The following is a 19,863-nucleotide window of genomic DNA, read 5'->3' as shown; positions in this document are numbered from 1 at the left end:
CCGCAGGTTCGCGACCCGCCTGGGCAGGCGAGACCTCATCTCTACAATAAATCGAAAAATCAGCCGGGCGTGGTAGCGCGCGCCTGTAATTCCGGCTACTCGGAAGGCTGAGGCGGAAGGATCGCCGGAGCCCAGCAGGTCGAGGCTGCGGTGGCCGGGAGCGGCCACTGCACTCCAGTCTGGGGACAAGAGTGAGACTCCAACTCAAAAAAAAAAAAAAATAGGTTCACCTCAGAGAAGTAGAACAGAAATATTATCTCATCACTTAAAATCCAGCTATTTTGAGATTTCTGCTTTTTAGAACCATCAAACAAAATATAAACTGTTTGAACACCCAAAATATATCACACAGGTCATGTGTTTACAGCACTTTAAGAGTGCCCCTTCTGATCCTGTCCATACATTTTTTTAAAAAAACATTTTATCTTGAGGTAATGGTAGAGTGATGTAAATATAGAGATCTCATATACTCATCAGTTTCTGCCAGTGGTACCATTTTGCATAATTATAACAAATATCAAATTCAAGAAGCTGACAGATACATTTACCCATCCTTATTCTAATTTCGCGTTTTACATGCATTCATATGTATATTCTAGACAATTTTATCATGCTTAGATTTGTGGGATCAACAGTTAAGATAGAGAACAGTTCTATCACAAAGTTCCCTCATGCTGTCCTTAGAGCCAGTCTAACCCCTGCAACCACTAATCTGTTCTATAACTCGGTAATTTATCATTTCAACGATGTTATATAAATAGAATTATACAATGTAATCTTTTGAGGTTTTTTTCCTCAGCATAATTCCCATGAGATCAACCCAAGGTGTGTGCGCTCACAAGTTTTTTCCTTTTCTGTGTATTGATTTTTAACATGAGATTTTTACAAATGCAGTTATCTAGCTTCAAGTTCACTTGACTCACCAAGAAGTGACAATCTGTCGTCAACAAGAAACGAGGCCAAAAACGTATAAAAACTAGACTTAACAATAAGAAAGCTCAGCTTAGGGCCATCATGGTGTAGGACTAACCATACTGACTTCAGCTGCCCCAAAGGTTCACTGTGTCACAGAATAATTTTGAGGTTTATCATGACCTCAAGTCATTAAAGAAACGAATAAACATAAAAAGGCAAGAAAACGTAATGTTTTACATACCTTATTTTAGGTTTATACCTAAATAGTTGTCATTGACAGTGTGTAACGAGAGGGGATCCCCCAAAAACCAGGTATTAAAAATTATGTATTTATTCTTATATGTTTAAACTTCAACCATCTTCAAAGTACTGTTTGATGCAATACAACTATTGAGATGCTTTTTCCACTGCTCACAAGTTTTTGAACTCAATGTTAACGTTTTAGTGCTTGTGCCATTTGTTTCACTTCTTCCACATCAGCAAAACATTTCCCTTTGAGAACTTTTTTTCATGCGGGGAAACACAAAAGTCATTTGGGGAGAGATTGGTTGAATAGCGAGAGTGGGGTCACAAGGGGCATGCTGTTTCTGGTCAAAAACTGCTGAACACTCAGCATGGTATGGGCTGGTTAAATGGGCAAACACATTGAAAGAATCTCCTTAAAAAACCTCACTGAAGCTGAATGCAGCCTGTCACACTAGCTGGTACACTGATGCCAATGGGTTCCTAGAACACTTACCTATTAGGGAAGGATGTACTAGAAGGGGCCTGCCCTCCAAAAGTAATTTCAATTTTTGAGGGGATCCCCTCAGTATATTGTTGCATATTCTTAAATATAGATCTTTTTGAACAGGTATCAAGGCCTTATGTAGCCTCACCAATTCTTCCTGACCTATTATAAAATACTTCATTTTGGGGCTTTTTGCTCTAGTATGTAATTATGTTGGATATTTCCTAAATTATAGATGATTTGCAAGCAAAGAAACTGCAATATATTGACTCATAAAAAATTTAGATGTCTAGGAAATCAAGGCCTAGAGAAAAGGGACTAGGCCAAAATCATGCAATGGCCAACACTTATGCTCCCTCCCCAGACTTATACTCATTGAATATGAAGGCAGGTGGGATGAGTCCCTCAGTTAACTGTTTTGTGTGTAAGTTATGTGTACTTGATTTAACTCCATTATTGTTTAAATAGCCACATGGTACTTGTGTCCAACTCCCAAGCTTAAATGACAGGTTCTGGAGTAGACCGACATCTCAGACATTCCAGTAATTGAAGGTCTTTTTCTCCATAAGTTTCCCAGTTTCTTTTACCACTCTCCCTACCAAGAAGTCAGAGAGTTAAACCTAAGGCTTTTCAAGATTTGGGAAACCGGGGAAAAAAATTAAACAAAAACGTTATAAATGTTAAGTCTTTACAAGGTATCATCATGTAAGTTTAACCCTCACAATAATTCTCCAGAGGGTTTGCTTAAAGTAGGACTAAGTAACTTGCCGAAAGTCAGTATCAGCTAATTAGAATTAGGTATAAGATCTGGGTTACTATCTATAAATGAACTTCTCTAGAAAGATGTACTATCTCAGAAAATAAAACATTTCCTATGGGCTTCATAGCAGCCGCATTTTGGATTAGTGGTTGTTACTGTTTTTTAATCAGATTTCCTCTAATTTGATTTTTCATACTCTAAGATAAAAATGCATCTGCAATATCTGAGTATGTTACTCATGGGAATAATGGGAAGCAGTCTAAAGATTATGTTGCAGTGGGGTTGTAGAGGAAAAAAGCTTTGGACTTAAAATTTCCCTTATGTTATTTAATTATTTTTAAGGTGAGAAAGCAGGATTTATTGAGAGGACAGAAATGCTCCCACAGTGGGAGGGGACCCTAGGTGGTTGCCCTCCCTTATGTTACTTTCGCAAAAGTTTCATACCAAGATCAGAGCTACAACTACTGCCATCTCCTGGCTGGAAAGAAAAACCATTCATAATCTTGCTACTTTGGTTTAGTAAGCAGTAGATTCTTAGGTTTAATCAGAATCTCCAGGGCTGAACCCTGAAATTTGTACTCAGAACCAAATCTCCGTGGATTCTCAAGCAGCCAAGTCCATACACTGGATAAACTATATAAAGTTGCGAAAGATAAGAGATTTTTTTTTCTCCATCACTAAGAATTTGGCAAACATGGTGAATGAGTTACAATCTCAGAAAAAAACAAAAACTCAATACAACAGGAGGTGAAACATTTTATTTCACAGTTGTCTTTAAAATCGCAAAGACACTATTATCTTCATATAAAAACATCAGTACAGATACCTATACTTTCTAGAAAATGATTATACAGACCTCAAAGAAAAATGCACCCTTTTTTATGGTTCCAGTGAGGTTGCTTGGAAAAAACTCACATCTGGACTGATTACTAAGACATGCCATTCCACCGTTTTGCAACTTTTGGTTCAAAATATAGGTTACTGTCACCAATATATACTCCTGCAGTCTTACATATTCGATAAAACACATATAAACTGGTTTATCACTTAATGTTCCATTGGTTCATCAGCCTTTTCTGCAGGTTCATCAGCAGGTTGAGCAGGCTTAAGAGAGGAAGAAAAAGAAAAATATGTAAATGAACATTTGATCAATAAATATTTCTAATCATGAATATTACATTACAAAAAATTAATGAGAAAAAGGGATTAGACATAAAGTATTTTGAATACTCCATTTTAGTTCATTGTCCTATTAAAGTTTCTGACCAGGCCAGGCTTGGTCTGTAATCCCAGCACTTTGGTAGGCTGAGGTGAGTGGACTGCCTGAGCCCGTGGGTTCAAGACCAGCCTGGGCAACTTGGCAAGACCTCGTCTCTACCATAAATCAAAAATTAGCCAGGCATGGTAGCACATGCCTGTAGTTCCGGCTACTTGGAAGGCTGAGATGGAAGGATCGCTGGAGCTCAGCAGGTCTACGCTGGGGTAGCCATGAGTGTGCCAGTGCACTTCAGCCTGGGTGACAAAGTGAGACTCCAACTCAAATAAAAAAATAGATAAATAAATAATTTCTGACCAAAGTTTTTTTTTTTTTTAATATGATTGACCCTCAGACAACATGGGTTGAACTGTGTGAGTCCACAGATTTTTTAATTGATAAATATATTGGAAAATATTTTTTTGAGATTTGCAACAATTTGAAAAAACTAGATTAACCATGTAGCCTAGAAATATTTTTAAAAATTAAGAAAAAGTTGAGTATATCATGAATGCCTAAAAAATTCAGAATTTATTTAGTTACTTATTTACATTTATTATTATTATTATTTTGAGTCAGAGTCTCACTTTGTATTATTATTATTATTATTATTATTATTTGAGTCAGAGTCTCACTTTGTCGCCCAGGCTGAAGTGCAGACGGCCACTGCAGCCTCAACCTGCTGGGCTCAAGCAATTCTTCCGCTTCAGCTTTCCAAGAAGCTGCAACTACAGGTGCGCCACCACACCCGTCTAATTTTTTGATTTATTGTAGAGACGAGGTCTCATCAAGTGGGTCTCAAACCCGTGGGCTCAAGTAATCCTCTCGCTTCAGCCTCCCAAAGTGCTGGGAATACAGGCTTGAACCACCATGCCTGGTCCTAGAATTTATTTATAAAAAATTATTAGCCGGGAGTGATAGCACGCAGCTGTAGTTCCAGCTACTTGGAAGGCTGAGGCAGAAGGATCGCCGGAGCCCAGCAGGTCGAGGCTGCAGTGGCTGGGAGCGGCCACTGCACTCCAGTCTGGGTGACAGAGTGAGACTCCAACAACAACAAAAAAAATTAGGTATTTATTCTTACATGTTTAAACTTGTCACCTTCAAAGAACTCTCTGTTTGATGCAAAACACCTCATCAAAACACTTTTTTCACCGCTGCTCAAAGCAGTTTTTGAACTCACCAATTCTGATGCCTTTTAGTCCTTCTGCTGTTTGTTTCAACTCTTCTACATTAGCAAAATGTTTCCCTTTCAGGACTTTTTCATCAGGGAAGAGTGGGGCACAGGGGTCTTATTGTTTTTGGTCAAAAGTTGCTGAACACTCTGCACTATATAGGCAGGTGCACTTGCAAATTACCCATCATAAAATGGGCAAACGTGTTGAAAGAACCCCCCCCACACAAAATAAAAAAACACCTCACTAAAGCTGAATGCAGTCTGTCACAGCAATGCTAGCTGGTACACTGATGCCGATGGGTTCCTAGAACACCTACCTAGTGGATAAAGCCTGAACTACAAGGGGCCTGCCCTCCAGCAAGGTAAGTCCAGGGTTTTGAGTTGGAGTCTCACTCTATTACCCAGGCTGGAGTGCAGTGGCATGCTCACGGCCATCCCAGTGTCGACCTGCTCAGCCTTCCAAGTTGCTGGAACTACAGGTGTGCACTACCACGCCTAGCTAATTTTTTGATTTATTGTAGAGATGAGGTCTCGTCAAGTTGCTCAGGCTGTTCTCGAACCCATGGGCTCAGGCAATCCTCTCACCTCAGCCTCCCAAAGTGCTGGGATTATAGGCCTGAACCACTGCACTCAGTCAAGTCTAGTTTTTTTTTTAGGTTCCCCCTCATAAATGCAGGAAACTAGTCTATTTATGTGTTAATTAATTGCATATGTTATTCATAAGGCTTCTGGTCTATAGTAGGCTATTAGTTTTGTTTGAGAGTCAAAGTTATATGTGTGGCTCAGCCTGTAATCCCAGCACTTTGGGAGGCTGAGGTGAGAAGACTGCCTGAGCCTGGGCAACTTGGCGAGACCTCGTCTCTACAATAAGTCAAAAAATTAGCTGGGTGTGGTAGCATGATTCTGTAGTTACAACTACTTGGAAGGCTGAGGCGGAAGGATAGCCTGAGCCCACCAGGTTGAGGCTGTGGCAGCCGGGAGTGTGCCACTGCTCTCCAGCCTGGGCGACAGAGTGAGACTTCAATTCAAAAAAAAAAAAAAAACACAAAAAAAGTTACATGTGACTGTTCAACTACACAGAGCATAGGCATCCCTAATTCCTACATTGTTCAAGGGTAACTATATATGTAAGTTCACAGTTCTGAAAATCTAACATCATTGAACAATTCCACCATTTATCATACTGTGTCTTGTTCAAGTAAAAGCCTTTCTTATATTATCACTACTATCCTTAAAATATAATCAGCTTATTTTAGACATTCTTTCCAATAAACACAGCAAAAATACAATCAAACTAGCTGTGTGGCATTCCACAGCATTCTTCCCAACATTGCTAGTTCTTACCAAGAGCAGTTTCAATAACAAAAATTTTACTTCCCCAAAGAGAGTACCAACTATATTCTTTTCAAGTTGGAAAAAACTCATGCTGTAGAAGGAATTTCTGCAGGAGACACTTATTTTCAATTACACATCTACGAGATAAGCATCCATAAATAGCAAATGTGTATCCTAAACATTCAGTAAAAAGACCCATATTTAACCTAAGATTAGCCAACACTTCTTCGTGGTGCCTTTCTTACTACTTGTGAAGAGCCATTTTAGGGTCCAAAGCTGGCCCCGAATGAACCACTTCTCCCAGGCCCCACTCCCACAGAATCTAGGCTGGCCCTGTGACTACCTTTAACCACCAGAATGTATAGAAGTGGATATTGTGTCAATACTGGTCTTAGCCTTAAGAATGCTTGGCAACTTCTACTTCTGATTTTTGTAAGTCATGAGCTGCCAACCTGCTAGAGAGACCCTGGAGAGATTCTGAGACTACATGGACAGAGGCCTAGTTATCCTAGCAGAGGTCCCAGTCTTCTAGCTGCTCCTCTAAGACACCTAGAAGGTATCAGTAAAGAAGACATGTGAGTCAAGTCATCTTGGATGTTCCAGCTCCACCCCACATCTATCTCACTACAATGTTTGAAAGACCTTAAATGAGACTGGCAAAAGAACCTATAGCTGAGTCCCAGTCAACCACAGAATTGTGAAAATGTTTGTTGTTTTAAGCCCATAAGTTTTGGGATAGATTATTTCATAGCAAAAGATAACTAAATAATCAGCTCTTCTCCCTTTTTGTGTTTTTAAAGACCACTGTCCTATCAATATTTTACTTTACTCGGTTCTTAATTTTCCTACTGCCATTTGGGTCTAGCTTGATAATTAAAGACAAAAATGGTAGATTATGTATACACAGTGGTGGTAAAAACATTTTGTGTTATGATTAGTTATATACCTGTGCCTTTCTCTGTGGCCTTTCTTCAAGACCTTCCAGGAATGGAGACACATCATCATCATCATAGATTGTAAATTCCAAGTCTTTACCAACAATTCCAATGGAAACATTCTGAGAGAAGAAAAAAGGTAAAAATTAAAAATCCAGAGAATTTTGGTTGGACAAATGAATATGGTAAAATGTTGGGTCAAAAAACCAGAATAAAAACATACAGTACTCGAATAGGATTATAAAAATTACTTATGTGTAGATATAAAAGGGGGAAGAAAAACCAATAGACTCTTGTCATTTGCAGATTTAATATTCACTTGATTATCCTGAGTAATCCCAAAGATCTATATCATTTAGAAACATTGTTTTAAAAAGATTATGCAGATTGTAAAGTCTTCAAATAGATATATACATATTTTTTTGAGTTGGAGTCTTACTCTGTCGCCCAGGCTAGAGTGTAGTGGCATGCTCACGGCCACTCCAGCATTGACCTGCTATGCTCCAATGATCCTTCTGCCTCAGCCTTCCAAGTAGCCGGAACTGCAGACGTGCACTACCACGCATAGCTATTCTTTTTTTTTAGTTTTATTGTAGAGATGAGGTCTCACCAAGTTGCCCGGGTTGGTCTCAAACCCATGAGTTCAGGCAATCTCTCACCTCGGCCTCCCAATCTAATGGTAAATTCTCAACATACATCTTTCTTGATCTATTACGCAGTTTTCCATTGCCTCCCCCTTGAAAGTTTCTTCATTAGCTTTCAAAGCTGCCTAATTTTCTAAGTTTTCCTCCTACCTCTTGGCTATCTTTCTCAGTCTCTTTTGCTGATACATACTCACCTCCCAATTGCTAAAAGTGTCTTGGTCCTCAAGTCGCTTGTCTAACTATTTGATTCCTTTAGGAATTTCTAAATGCCATTTCTACATGAAGACTCTAAACATTTTAAGTCTAGGCTGGACTATTTTCCATGAAACTCCAGGGGTACTAATAGTTGCTTATTCTAGATTATCAAACAAACAACAAGCACTTCAAATTTTACATGTCCAAAACAAACTTCCTGATTTTCCTCCCATACCCCCACTCCAAAACCTGTTTCTCCCACTGTCCATCTAAGTAAATCACAAATCTTTCCTTCCAAGTTAATCAGACCAAAAATACTGGAGACATCCTTTTCCCCCTCTTCGGATCTTACAACAAATCTGTTAGCAAACTTTTTGTCTCAAATTTCAAAAGATTTCAAAAACTGAACTACTTCTCATCATCTCTATCACTCTGTTCCAATCATCATCATTTCTTTTTTTTTTTCTTAAATTTTGGTAGAGATGGCATCTTGCTACGTTACCCAGGCTAGTCGCAAACTCCTGACCTCAAACGATCCTCCTGCCTCAACCTCCCAAAGTGCTGGGATTACAGGCATGAGCCACTGTGCCCAGTTGTTACCACCATTTCTCACTTGAATAGTCTTAAAACTATTTCTGCCATGCCCCCACTATAATCTGTTGCCAAAATACCAACCTGTGTGACTCTCTTAAATTTAAACCAAATCATGATATTCTCTGTTGAAACTCTGACAGCTCAATCAGAGTAAAATGCAAAGCATCTACAATGGCTTAGAGGACATAAACAATCTGGCCTTCGTTACTTTTTTTATTTCTTTTCTTTTCCTCTTCATCATTGACATCAGCAATACTGGCCTACCTACCTTTAATACTAGGAACATTCTGATCTCAGGGAATTTACATTTGTATTCCTTTTATTTATTTATTTTTTTGAGTTGGAGCTTCACTCTGTCACCCAGACTGGAGTGCAGCGGCCGCTCCCGGCTACTGCAGCCTTGACCGGCTGGGCTCCAGCGATCCTTCCACCTCAGCCTTCCAAGTAGCTGGAACTACAGGCGTGCGCTACCACACCCGGCTAATTTTTGATTTATTGTAGCGATGAGGTCTCGCCAAATTGCCCAAGTGGGTCTCAAACCTATGGGCTCAGGCAATCCACTCACCTTGGCCTACCAAAGCGCTGGGATTACAGGCTGAGCCACTAAGCCCGGCCGTATTCCCTTTAATGATCTTGCTCTAGTCATCTGCATGGTTCAGTCATTCATCTCCTTTATTTTGAGTTCAAATTTCACTTTCTTTCCTTTCTTTTTTAACATTTTTTAAAGATGTAGGATACAATTCAAGGGTATACAAATATTCATTATGCAGGTACCCTTGTTGAGGTGTGCCCTCCACCACAAATTTCACTTTCTTGATGAGGCTATCCTTGACCACCTATTTTATTTTTTTTTAGTCAAGTGAAGCAGTGGGAGTGGAGAAGGAACAAAAAAATCTCTTAACTGGTTGTGATCAATTTGTTGTAAACACCATTGCACTCCGACCAGACCACCTATCTTAAATTACACCTACCATGTTATCCACCTATACCCAATTGGTCATTCTTTCTCCTCTTAACCTGTTTTATTTTACATAGTATTTACCTCTTCTCTATTACTTACATTTATGCAATAAAGGACAAAACCGTAATGTTAACATCTATAATTGAAAAATGATATTTACCTTTGTTGTTAAGTCCTGCTCTGCAGGAAGTGTCTCTCTTAAAGCACGCAGACCATGTTTAACCAGTTCATTTAAATTACCTATATGTAATAAATTAACAATTATTTCCTAATTCTATTTTCCAGTTACACATTAAACTTACCACAATAAAAAGTCAAAAGTTTAATGCTAGTAATATAATTTTCTAACAGTAATTAATAATATTATTGACTATTATTTTGTTTGATGAGAGGAAACATGACTTTTATCACCAATACCGACCTTTTCTTTTGTCACGTTAACTTAAAATCTGGGTTCACAATGAGAGAACTCAAGGTTTTGTAGACTGTGTTCCATGGAACGCCAGCCTCTATAATCACTCTTTCTAAAAGCAACCTCCAAATCACTCTATGTAGCCAGTATTACCCTAATACCAAAACCAAAGGACATCATGAGAAAACTACTGATCAATATCCCTTATGAATACAGACACAAAAAAACCCGCAACAAATCCAGCAACATATATACACTATGAGTAAGTGAGATCTATTCCAAGAACGAAAGTTGGTTTAATATCAGAAAGCAAAGTAATACAGGACATTCATAGAATGAAGGAAAAAACCTCTGGCATAATTACCATAACACATGCATAAAAGGCATGTGATAAACCTAAACTCTTGCATAATAAAAACACTAAACAAACTAGTAATTGAAGGGAACCTCCTCAACTCAATAAAGGGTATCTACAAAAAATGCACAGCTAATATCATTCTTTTTTTCTTTCTTTCAACTAATGATGAAATGAAGACAAGTAACATCATTCTTTTTTTTTGAGTTGGAGTCTCACTCTGTTGCCCAGACTGGAGTACAGGGGCCGCTCCTGGCCACCACAGCCTCGAACTGCTGGGCTCCGGCAATCCTTCCGCCTCAGCCTTCCGAGTAGCCGGAATTACAGGCATGTGCTACCACGCCCGGCTGATTTTTTGGTTTATTGTAGAGATGAAGTCTCGCTGCCCAGGCAAGTCTCGAACCCCCGGGCTCAGGCAATCCACTCACCTCAGCCTCCCAAAGGCACGGGATTACAGGCTGAGTCAGTGAATGACTGAAAGCTTTTCCCTTAAGATTAGGAACAAAACAAGGATGTTTGTTCATGTCACTTCTAATCATTACTGTCCCTACTAGCCAGTAGGTAAGAAAAAGAAAATAAAAGGCATTGAGATTAGACAGGAAGAATGTAAAGCTATCTTTATTCCCAGATAGCATGATCTTGGATCTAAAAAAAAATCCACAAAACTACTAGAATTAATAAATGAGTTCAGCAAGACTTCAGGATACAATATTAATATACATGTACTTTTGCAACAAGTAATGGGCAAATGATATTAAGGAAACAATTATGTTCACCATAGCACCAAAAATAATAAAGTACTTAGGAATTTAACAAAAGAAAAATAAGTATACTAAAAACTACAAAATATTGTTGAAAATTAAAGACCTAAATGAATGAAAAAACATTCCATGTTCATGGATCAGAAGATTTGTATTATTAAAGTAGCAAGCTGGGCTCGGTGGCTCAGCCTGTAATCCCACGCTTTGGGAGGTTGAGGTGAGTGGATTGCCTGAGCCCGTGGGTTCGAGACCCGCCTGGGCAATTTGGCAAGACCTCATCTCTACAATAAATCAAAAATTAGCCGGGTGTGGTAGTGCACGCCTGTAGTTCCAGCTACTTGGAAGGCTGAGGCAGAAGGATCGCTGGAGCCCAGCAGGTCGAGGCTGCAGTGGCCAGGAGCGGCTACTGCACCAGTCTGAGCGACAGAGTGAGACTCCAACTCAAAAAAAAAAAAAGAAAAAAGAAAGCAGCAGTACTCTCCAAAATTATCTACAGTTAATGCAATCCTTATTAATTTCCTATCCAGATTGGGATGTGCTAGCCAGAGGTTCTTTTTTTTTTTTTTTGAGAAAGCAGGATTTATTAAGAGGACAGAAAAGCTACCAAGTTACCACAATGGGAGGGGACCGAGGGGGTTGCCACAGAGGTTCTTATATGATCGGTTTTCAATCAAAACTTTGGACAATGAGTTTCTAATGAGCTTCCCTGGGCAGAAACATCATATACATGTTGCCACATGTGTACTCTCTTGACCCCTTATTGGAGGGAGAGAACATAAGGAAGTCTACAGATGGCTTTATCTGGATTGTATTTTTTCTTAATGATCCAGTTGTGTACCCTTTCTATGTATATTGTTGTAGGTCTTAGTTCTGAGTAGAACTATATGTTGAATGCTGGAAGTCCTAGCAAATCTCCAAATGTGGGGGTAGTCTTGAAGGCCCCAACCCACTTACTATAAACCAAATGTTAAACTTTAATTCAGCATTTACCACACTTACCTGGCAATGGAATACCCTTTTCCCAAAGTTAAACCTATTATTGTCCTATAACAGCTTGCTTTGAGTAATGTTAATGTTACTATTTTTCTTTGCATTCACCGAGTCCCAAATATTTCCTTCACAGAATACTCTAATACCACAAGAAAACAGATGATAAAGAAAAATATAAAGGTCCTGACTAATCCTCCTTCCAATATGTGGCAAAGCTGGGTGTGGTGGCTCAGGCACTTTGGGAGGCCGAGGCAAGAGGACTGCCTGAGTCCAGTTGTTTGAGACCAGCCTGGGCAACTTGGTGAGACCGTATCTCTACAATAAATTTAAAAAAAATTTAGCTCAGCGTGGCGGTGTGTGCCTGAGGTTCCAGCTACTTGGAAGGCTGAGATGGAAGGATCACCTGAGCCCAGCAGGTTGAGGCTGTGGTGGCCGTGAGTGTGCCACTGCACTCCACCCAGAATGACAGAGTGAGACAACTCAAAAAAAAAAACCAAACCAAAACAAAAAGACACCAAAAAAACCCCTGCCCTATCATCACACCTTATACCTCTTTTAACTTCCTTTCCCACAGCCACAGTGCCTTTTTATTTGTTGTTTATGGACTACTGAATGCAGAACTGTCTATGTGGCTTAAAATAGGAACAGAAAACTAAATGCTGTAAACAGAATTTACAACTGGCAGCTAGCAGAGTGCTTCTCCATCTGACTGGGCCATACTTCAGACCAAGTGAATCAAGAATTTTCAAGGTTGGGGAAACATTTATATTTTGAAAAAGTCTTAAAGGTGATTGAAGCTACTGTGGTAACCAGAGGAGTTAAAACTAGTATGTGTGACAGAAACAATAAACACTTCTTGGGTTTAATTTTCTTTCTTTCTTTCTTTCTTTTTTTTTGGTTGGAGTTTTACTCTTGTTGCCCAGGCTGGAGGGCAGTGGTATGCTCAGGGCCACTGAAGCCTTGATTTGCGGGCTTAGGCGATCCTTCTGCCTCAGCCTTCCAAGTAGCTGGAACTACAGACACACCAAGCCTGGCTAGCCACCACGCCTGGCTAGTTTTTGTGATTTATTGTAGAGATGAAGTCTCAGCAAGTTGCCCAGGCTGGTCTCAAACTCCCGGGCTCAGGCAATCCTCTTGTGTTGGCCTCCCAAAGTGCTAGGATTACAAGCTGAGCCACCGTGCCCAGCCAGGCTTAACTTTCTTTAAAAACTCTTTCTGTAAGGCTAATGGTTTTCGTTTAGGATCCCATGTTTATTCACTATATGAAGACTGGAGTAGGAAAAAAAAAGAAGGCTATCACTTACACTCCATAAATTCAGACATATGCCTCTCCAGGTAAGTACGAGCTGACTGAGAACGGGCTCCAATGGACATAGCTCTGCAGTCAAAATAGTTAGCAGATGGACAGGTTTGGAAAATGTGAGGGCCCATATCCTACAAATAGAAAAAAAATACCACATAATTCTTGACTTTGGTTGAGCTAAAAGTTATAAAATTTCTAGTTAGTAAACAGAAAATCATTAAAATATAACAATACTCTATGAACTTACATCATAACCAGCAATAAGCAGCCCAACACCATAGGGTCTCCGGCCATATCTTTGTGTTGGTATCTGGGTCTCTTAGACTAGTTAAAGAGTTTGTTCTATCAAAGAATAAAATACTATCTTTATTTTCAAATTAAACATTAGTTACATTATCCACCAGAGGAAAACAAAATAGGACAGTATTTCTTTGGCCTACTACTACAAAATGTTTGACTTTCCAAACTTAAGAATGAGTGCCAGAAAAATGATCTCTTCCCATGTAGATCCTTATTTGTTTAGATTTTTTGGGACATCTAGAACCAATGAAAACTTTAAAGTCTCTCTACAAATGATGCCTAGATAACTTTCCTTAAAATTGGGCTTACTTACATCTTGAAAATAGCAACTGCTTATAAGGGTTAATGAAAAAGCAAACCAATTTTCTTAAAGTTTTCACAATCTTACCTATGTTATGTATTATGTCCCTAATAATTAAAATAAGGACTAGGTATCAAAACCCCTTAAAGCTCATATTCACAAATGCTAATATAAAAAGGATACTGCTTCCAATTAGAGATACAAGACGAGACACGGGAAGTGGTCTGTCAAATACAAATCTGGAATCCAAACACTCCTGGCGCATAAAATTACTAAAAAAGAAACAAGAAAAATTAGTAACTTCAAATCATAGAGTTTATTCCAATCTAAATAAAATAGTTTGATTTCACTTCACTTCCTTCCAAACATTTACAGGGATGACTGCATAGCATGAAAATCTCAAAACAATGGCTTTACTATCTGTCCTTGCTTTTTATTTTTTTTTCCCCAATCAAATCACAAGTTTAAGAGTTAGTTTGGCTAACTACCTCCCACCCTCAACACATACACCCACATACTACCTGAGAGGCACTGTTTAGAGCTCTACAGGTTAGGGTATTTAACAATAGCCTTGAAAAAGAAAATACCAGAAAAGCTGAAATTTAGCCCAATCTCAGATACTAAGTGGTGAAGATGAGAACTCAATTTGTGTGATTTTAGAGCCTCACTCCTTCATTCACATATTGCCTTTCAACTCTTTGAACTTTCACGAAAATTTACCCCGTTACTCTACACTTTCTACCTTGTATTATAAATTGGATTTTAAGTTCCTCGAAGACCAGATCCATGTCTGAGTCACCTTTGCATACCCAGCAGTATCCAGTACTAAGTGTTACAAAAAATAAATGTATAATAAATTCTGATGTATTAAAGAAAGCCAGCGTGGTTCAACTCATCCTTAGAAACCAGATAACATCAAGTTCTTCTTAGACATGATATGGTCTCAAACAATACACACTGCATTAATAAGTATCACAGTACTCAGTGACTTCTTAAAAGTGATAATATTAATACATTTACTTCTACTAGTTACTACAGGGACCAAGAAATGTAATACTTAATAATTAATACAAACCCACTAAAGTATTCACGATACTAACTTATGAACATTATGGCAGACAACTTCCTAAAATATCTTATCTAGAGTTCATCTAGAAAAATAATCAATTAGGAATCAAGAGATCTTTCGTTTTTCATGTTCATACTCACCATAGCAGTCTAGCATCAGCAGTCAGTCCCGCAATTGAAATACCAATATGGTTGTCAACATGGAGAATTTTTTTCTGATGAGCTGCAAGCTCTGACTGTGCCCTCTAAAAAAAAGACATCATAAGGTGTAAAAATAAGTTTACAACTTTATTGTCCATATGGTGAAATTTACATTTGATAGTTCTGTTTTCTAAAAAAGAAAGATGTATCTCTTGCTTTACTTACTTTCAGTGCAACCAATACTGCATGGGTTTTTGATTTCAGACCAACTGTGGCTGAACCTTGTTTAACAGCTTCCATTGCATATTCAATTTGATGAATCCTGCCCTAAAGAGACAAGAACAACATATCTTAGAGTAATCCTAGAAGACCCTTTTTTTTTTTTTTTTGAGTTGGAGTCTCACTCTGTCACCCAGACTGGAGTGCAGTGGCCGCTCCGCGCCACTGCAGCCTTGACCTACTGGGCTGTGGTCCTTCCGCCTCAGCCTTCCAAGCTGCTGGGACTACATGTGTACACCACCACACCCAGACAGTTTTTGTGATTTACTATAGAGACGAGGTCGCACCAAGTTGCCCAGATTGGTCTCGAATCTCCAGGCTCAGGCAAATCCTCTCGCCTTGGCTCCCAAAGTGCTGGCATTACAGGCTGAGCTACCACACCCAACCTATTGTTTATATTTAGAGTATACAACATGACGTTGTAAGATGCACATATATAGTAAATTGATCACTGTAGTGGAAGAAATAAACATATCCACCATCTAAGTTACCCATCCCTCCCTCATGTCAAGAACAGTTATAATCTACTCATTTAGCAAAAATCCTAAATATATTGCACTCCATATATTACTAACTGTAGTCCCACGTTGTACGTTAGATCTTTTCACTTGTTTTTATCTGCTACTTAGTATCTTTTGACCTACATCATACTACTTTCCCCTCCCTCCCAGCTCTATCCTGGTAGCCATTGTTTTATTCTCTACCTATATATTTGACCTTTTTAAAAAAGATTACAGGCCAGGCATGGTGGCTCAAGCCTGTAATCCCAGCACGTTGGGAGGCCAAGGTGAGAGGATTGCCTGAGCTCAGGGGTTTGAGACCAGCCTGGGCAACTTGGCAAGACCTCGTCTCTTCAAATCAAAAAAATTAGCTGGGCATTGTAGCACATACCTGTAGTTCCAGCTATATGGAAGGCTGAGGCAGAAGGATTGCCTGAGACCAGTAGGTCGAGGCTGCAGTGGCTGTGAGTGTGTCACTGAACTCTAGCCTGGACGACAGAGTGAGATTCCAACTCAAAAAAAAAGATTACATATATATATAAATGAGAGAAAGCATCTGTTTCTGGCATATTTCACTTAGCATAACATCCTCTAGGTCCATCAGGAAACTTATTATAATTATTAATTTAGGTTCCAAGAATGTCTAAAATAATTACATTCCATTTTCTCACAGTCTACAATGTCCAAGTTTCTAACTATATTGCAGTCATAAAAAGCCACTTCACAGAAATGGTCAAAAAAAATTTTTACCTGAGGGCTCCAAACCGTGACATCATTGTCATACTGGTTGCGAAACTGAAAGTAAAAAGAAAAAAGACCTATCAATGTAAGAACAGTACAAATCCCAACTCTCAACATTAAGAAATGTGCTTGCATGTGTTTCCATTCAATGTTAAGGCAATTCTGCTAATGTAATCTTACTGGAAGCTTACTATTGTACTCAACTGCAAACCAATTCTTCATTTACCATGAGCTGGTGGGGGAAGGAGAAACAGATTGAAATGGGTCCTATCTTCCCAACTTCCTATTCTGCCAACCTCCGGAGCACCCACTTTGGGTTCAATTACTGAAATTTATAATCATCAACTTTACTTCCTATTTTACTTATGCTATTCCTTTATATCGGACCCTAATAAACAATTTAAAAAATTTTTCTTTACATTAGCTTAAATGTTTATCTCTTGAAGTCCTCTCCTTTTCTCCCCAGATCCCTCCAACAAATACTCTCATAGTTCTTTTTCTAGACGCCCCTTTCTCTTTATATTCTAATTAGAGGCATGTCTGATTTACCTTTGCACCCTCACTGTACTTGTGCCTGTACAAACGCTTTTTGTATGTATGTATATTCACATGGAATGAACAAAATGTCCTCAGAAAGTTAGAGATAGACACAAATAGTTGCAGCGATAGAACCATTACAGATAGAAAGACAGTATTAAAGCAAGTTATCTACATTTGGGAGAATAATCTTGGGGTGAAACTGAGTGCTGTAATGGCAGACATGGGACTGGATACCCAGAGTCCTGTGGTCGTAACCCTAATTCTGTCTTCCCCTCACAGCCTCGGTTTACTCAGCTGTAACTAAGTGACTGGAGAAAGTGATTGAAAAGCGCCTCTCCGGATCGAGCTCTAGGGAGGAGAGAAATCAGACGCACCCGGAAAACGGACGGTCCGGGAACACAACCTTTGAGGTCAAGTCCGCCCAGGCGGTACAGGAAGGCCCCCGAGGCAGGTCCCTACGCTGGACCTCTCACGATCTACTCCGCTAAAGAAACCCGAGGGGCGAGCGCGGCTGGCGGGCCTAGGAGGAAGGGTTCGCGGCTCCGTGGAGAGCGAAACCAACCGCGCTGGAAACGCCGCACCGACTACGCCGGCCCCTCGCCCAGGCCGGAGATGCTGAATCACTGCCGGAGCCCTCTCGTGAGCTGAGGCCGCCGTACCCCATGGCCCCGGGCCGCGCTGAGGATGACAGGACAGGCGGTTCGCCACCCCCCAGGCAGCGGGGCTCTGCCCTAAACTTTCCAGGGATCGGGATCCGACTTACCATGGTTCCAGCGCGGGTCCGGCTGCAACCTCCAGCAAAACTACGAATCCAGCAGCGCTGCCGACGCTACCGCTCGGCGATCTACGGAGAAGTCTGCGGGACTTGGACGGCGACGGCGCAGGGTAGTGCAGTCTATTCCAGAGAGATCGATAGATCTCCACCGCTTCCGCGCGCAACATTCCCAGCCCTCTCGGGGGTGGGCGTGGCCTCCGAAGTTCGGGGAACAGAGGTTGGCGGGAAACCCTGGGCCAGGAGTACCCTGGCTAAGAGCGGAGAATCCTCCGCTTCCATCACGTCGCCCTTCTAAGGTCTTCTGCGAAATTCCCTGTGTGTTACAGATTCCCCCGTTTCACAACAGCCCTGACGGCTGCACCTGAAATCACTCGAGACGATACTGCTGAATGAATAATCAATGCTGAATGAATGAATGAATGAATAAATGCTCATGTAAACATTGTTCTATACTGAGGTGTCAAAAAAACATACACACATTTTAAGCGATGTTATCTATGCATTACTTTTAGGTCACCATAATCAGAAGTGTCTGGACGCTGATGGCAACCACTATAAGCACCTCTTGTAATCGCAGAAGTCAAAGGTGACTTGCTTTCATCTTTTGTTATCGGTATATATTGAGTATTACAATTTTATTTACTTATTTATGAGTTGGAGTCTCACTCTGTTGCCCAGGCTGTAGTGCAGTGAAATGCTCATGGCCACCCAGCGACGACCTGATGGGCTCTGGGCGATCCTTCCACCTTAGCCTTCCAAATAGCCAGAACTACAGGTGCGCGCTACCAGGTCCGGCTAATTTTTTGATTTATTGTAGAGACGAGGTCCCCGGGCTGGTCCCGTACCCGTGGGCTCAGGTAATCCACTTGCCTCAGCCTCCCAAAGTGCTGGGATTTCAGGCTGAGACATCAAGCCCAGCCTGAATATTACAATTTTAATACAATTTTTCCCCTTCTTAGAATGTGTATACATTTTTTGGGCACCCTTTATAATACCCTTTTTTTGAGACAGTCTCATTTTATCACTCAGTCTGGAGTGCAGTGAATGATCATAAATCTGTGTAATGTAGTATTTGGGCTCAAGGGATTCTCCCACCTCAGCCTCCAGAGTGGTTATGACTATAGGCGTGCCAACAAGCCCAGCTAACTATTTTTTTGTAGAGATAGGGTCTCGCATGTTGCCCAGACTAGTGTCAACCTCCTGGCCTCCAGTGATCTTCCTTCATTTACTTCCTGAAGTGCTGAAGTCCAGGTGTGAATCACCCTGCCCAACCTCTACATAAACAATTTGATAATTCTTTTCCATATATCTCTCTAGTCACATGCCTCACACAAGTGTATGGTAAATATGTAATTTTAAAAAAATAGGATCATACTAAACTGCTTTATACTAATACACTTCAAAGGTTATGGCTGGCACTATAAAAAACATTATTGCCATCTTACTATGTCCATAAGTAATGATCTGTATTACTTTCAATAGTTGCATAGTATTCCATTTGTGGAAATACAATAATTTACCCAACTATGGGTGAGCAACTAGATTATTTCCAAGTTTTTGCTCTCACAAAAATACTATAATGAATATTCTTGTACATGAACACCTTTTGTGTACTTTCCTGATTACCTTCTTATGAGGACTTCATGGAAGAAGAATTGTGGGGTCAAAGAAATGCACATGTACAATTATGATAAATTGTGGGGTCAAAGAAGTGCACATGTACAATTATGATAAATTGTGGGGTCAAAGAAGTGCACATGTACAATTATGATAAATATGGCTAAGTTGCAAAGAAAGTTATATCAATTTATATCCTATAATACCTGAGATTCAACATTCTTTATATGTTCACCAATACTGGGTATTGTTTTTAACCTTTGACTTTTTACCTTTACCTTT

At 39.9% G+C, this 19,863-nt stretch overlaps 1 protein-coding gene across 1 annotated transcript; it reads right to left on the bottom strand.

The window, feature by feature from the left end:
- Positions 1-3,145: 3,145 nt before the first annotated feature.
- Positions 3,146-18,105, bottom strand: PSMA1 (proteasome subunit alpha 1). The gene is made up of 10 exons (XM_008067935.1): positions 17,953-18,105; positions 16,659-16,703; positions 15,355-15,456; positions 15,130-15,233; positions 14,104-14,192; positions 13,567-13,637; positions 13,321-13,450; positions 9,659-9,738; positions 7,116-7,226; positions 3,146-3,509 (listed from the first exon to the last, which is right to left on the bottom strand). The coding sequence occupies exons 1-10, from the start codon at positions 17,953-17,955 to the stop codon at positions 3,453-3,455; spliced, it is 792 nt and encodes a 263-aa protein (XP_008066126.1). The 5' UTR covers positions 17,956-18,105; the 3' UTR covers positions 3,146-3,452.
- Between the last annotated feature and the right edge of the window lie 1,758 nt (positions 18,106-19,863).

The sequence above is a fragment of the Carlito syrichta genome, unplaced genomic scaffold (assembly GCF_000164805.1).
Source record: "Carlito syrichta isolate Samal-C Ts95f unplaced genomic scaffold, Tarsius_syrichta-2.0.1 Scaffold309824, whole genome shotgun sequence".
Taxonomy (NCBI): domain Eukaryota; kingdom Metazoa; phylum Chordata; class Mammalia; order Primates; family Tarsiidae; genus Carlito; species Carlito syrichta.
The sequence above is the reverse complement of the archived record's forward strand: the minus strand, read 5'-3'. Positions and strand labels throughout refer to the sequence as shown.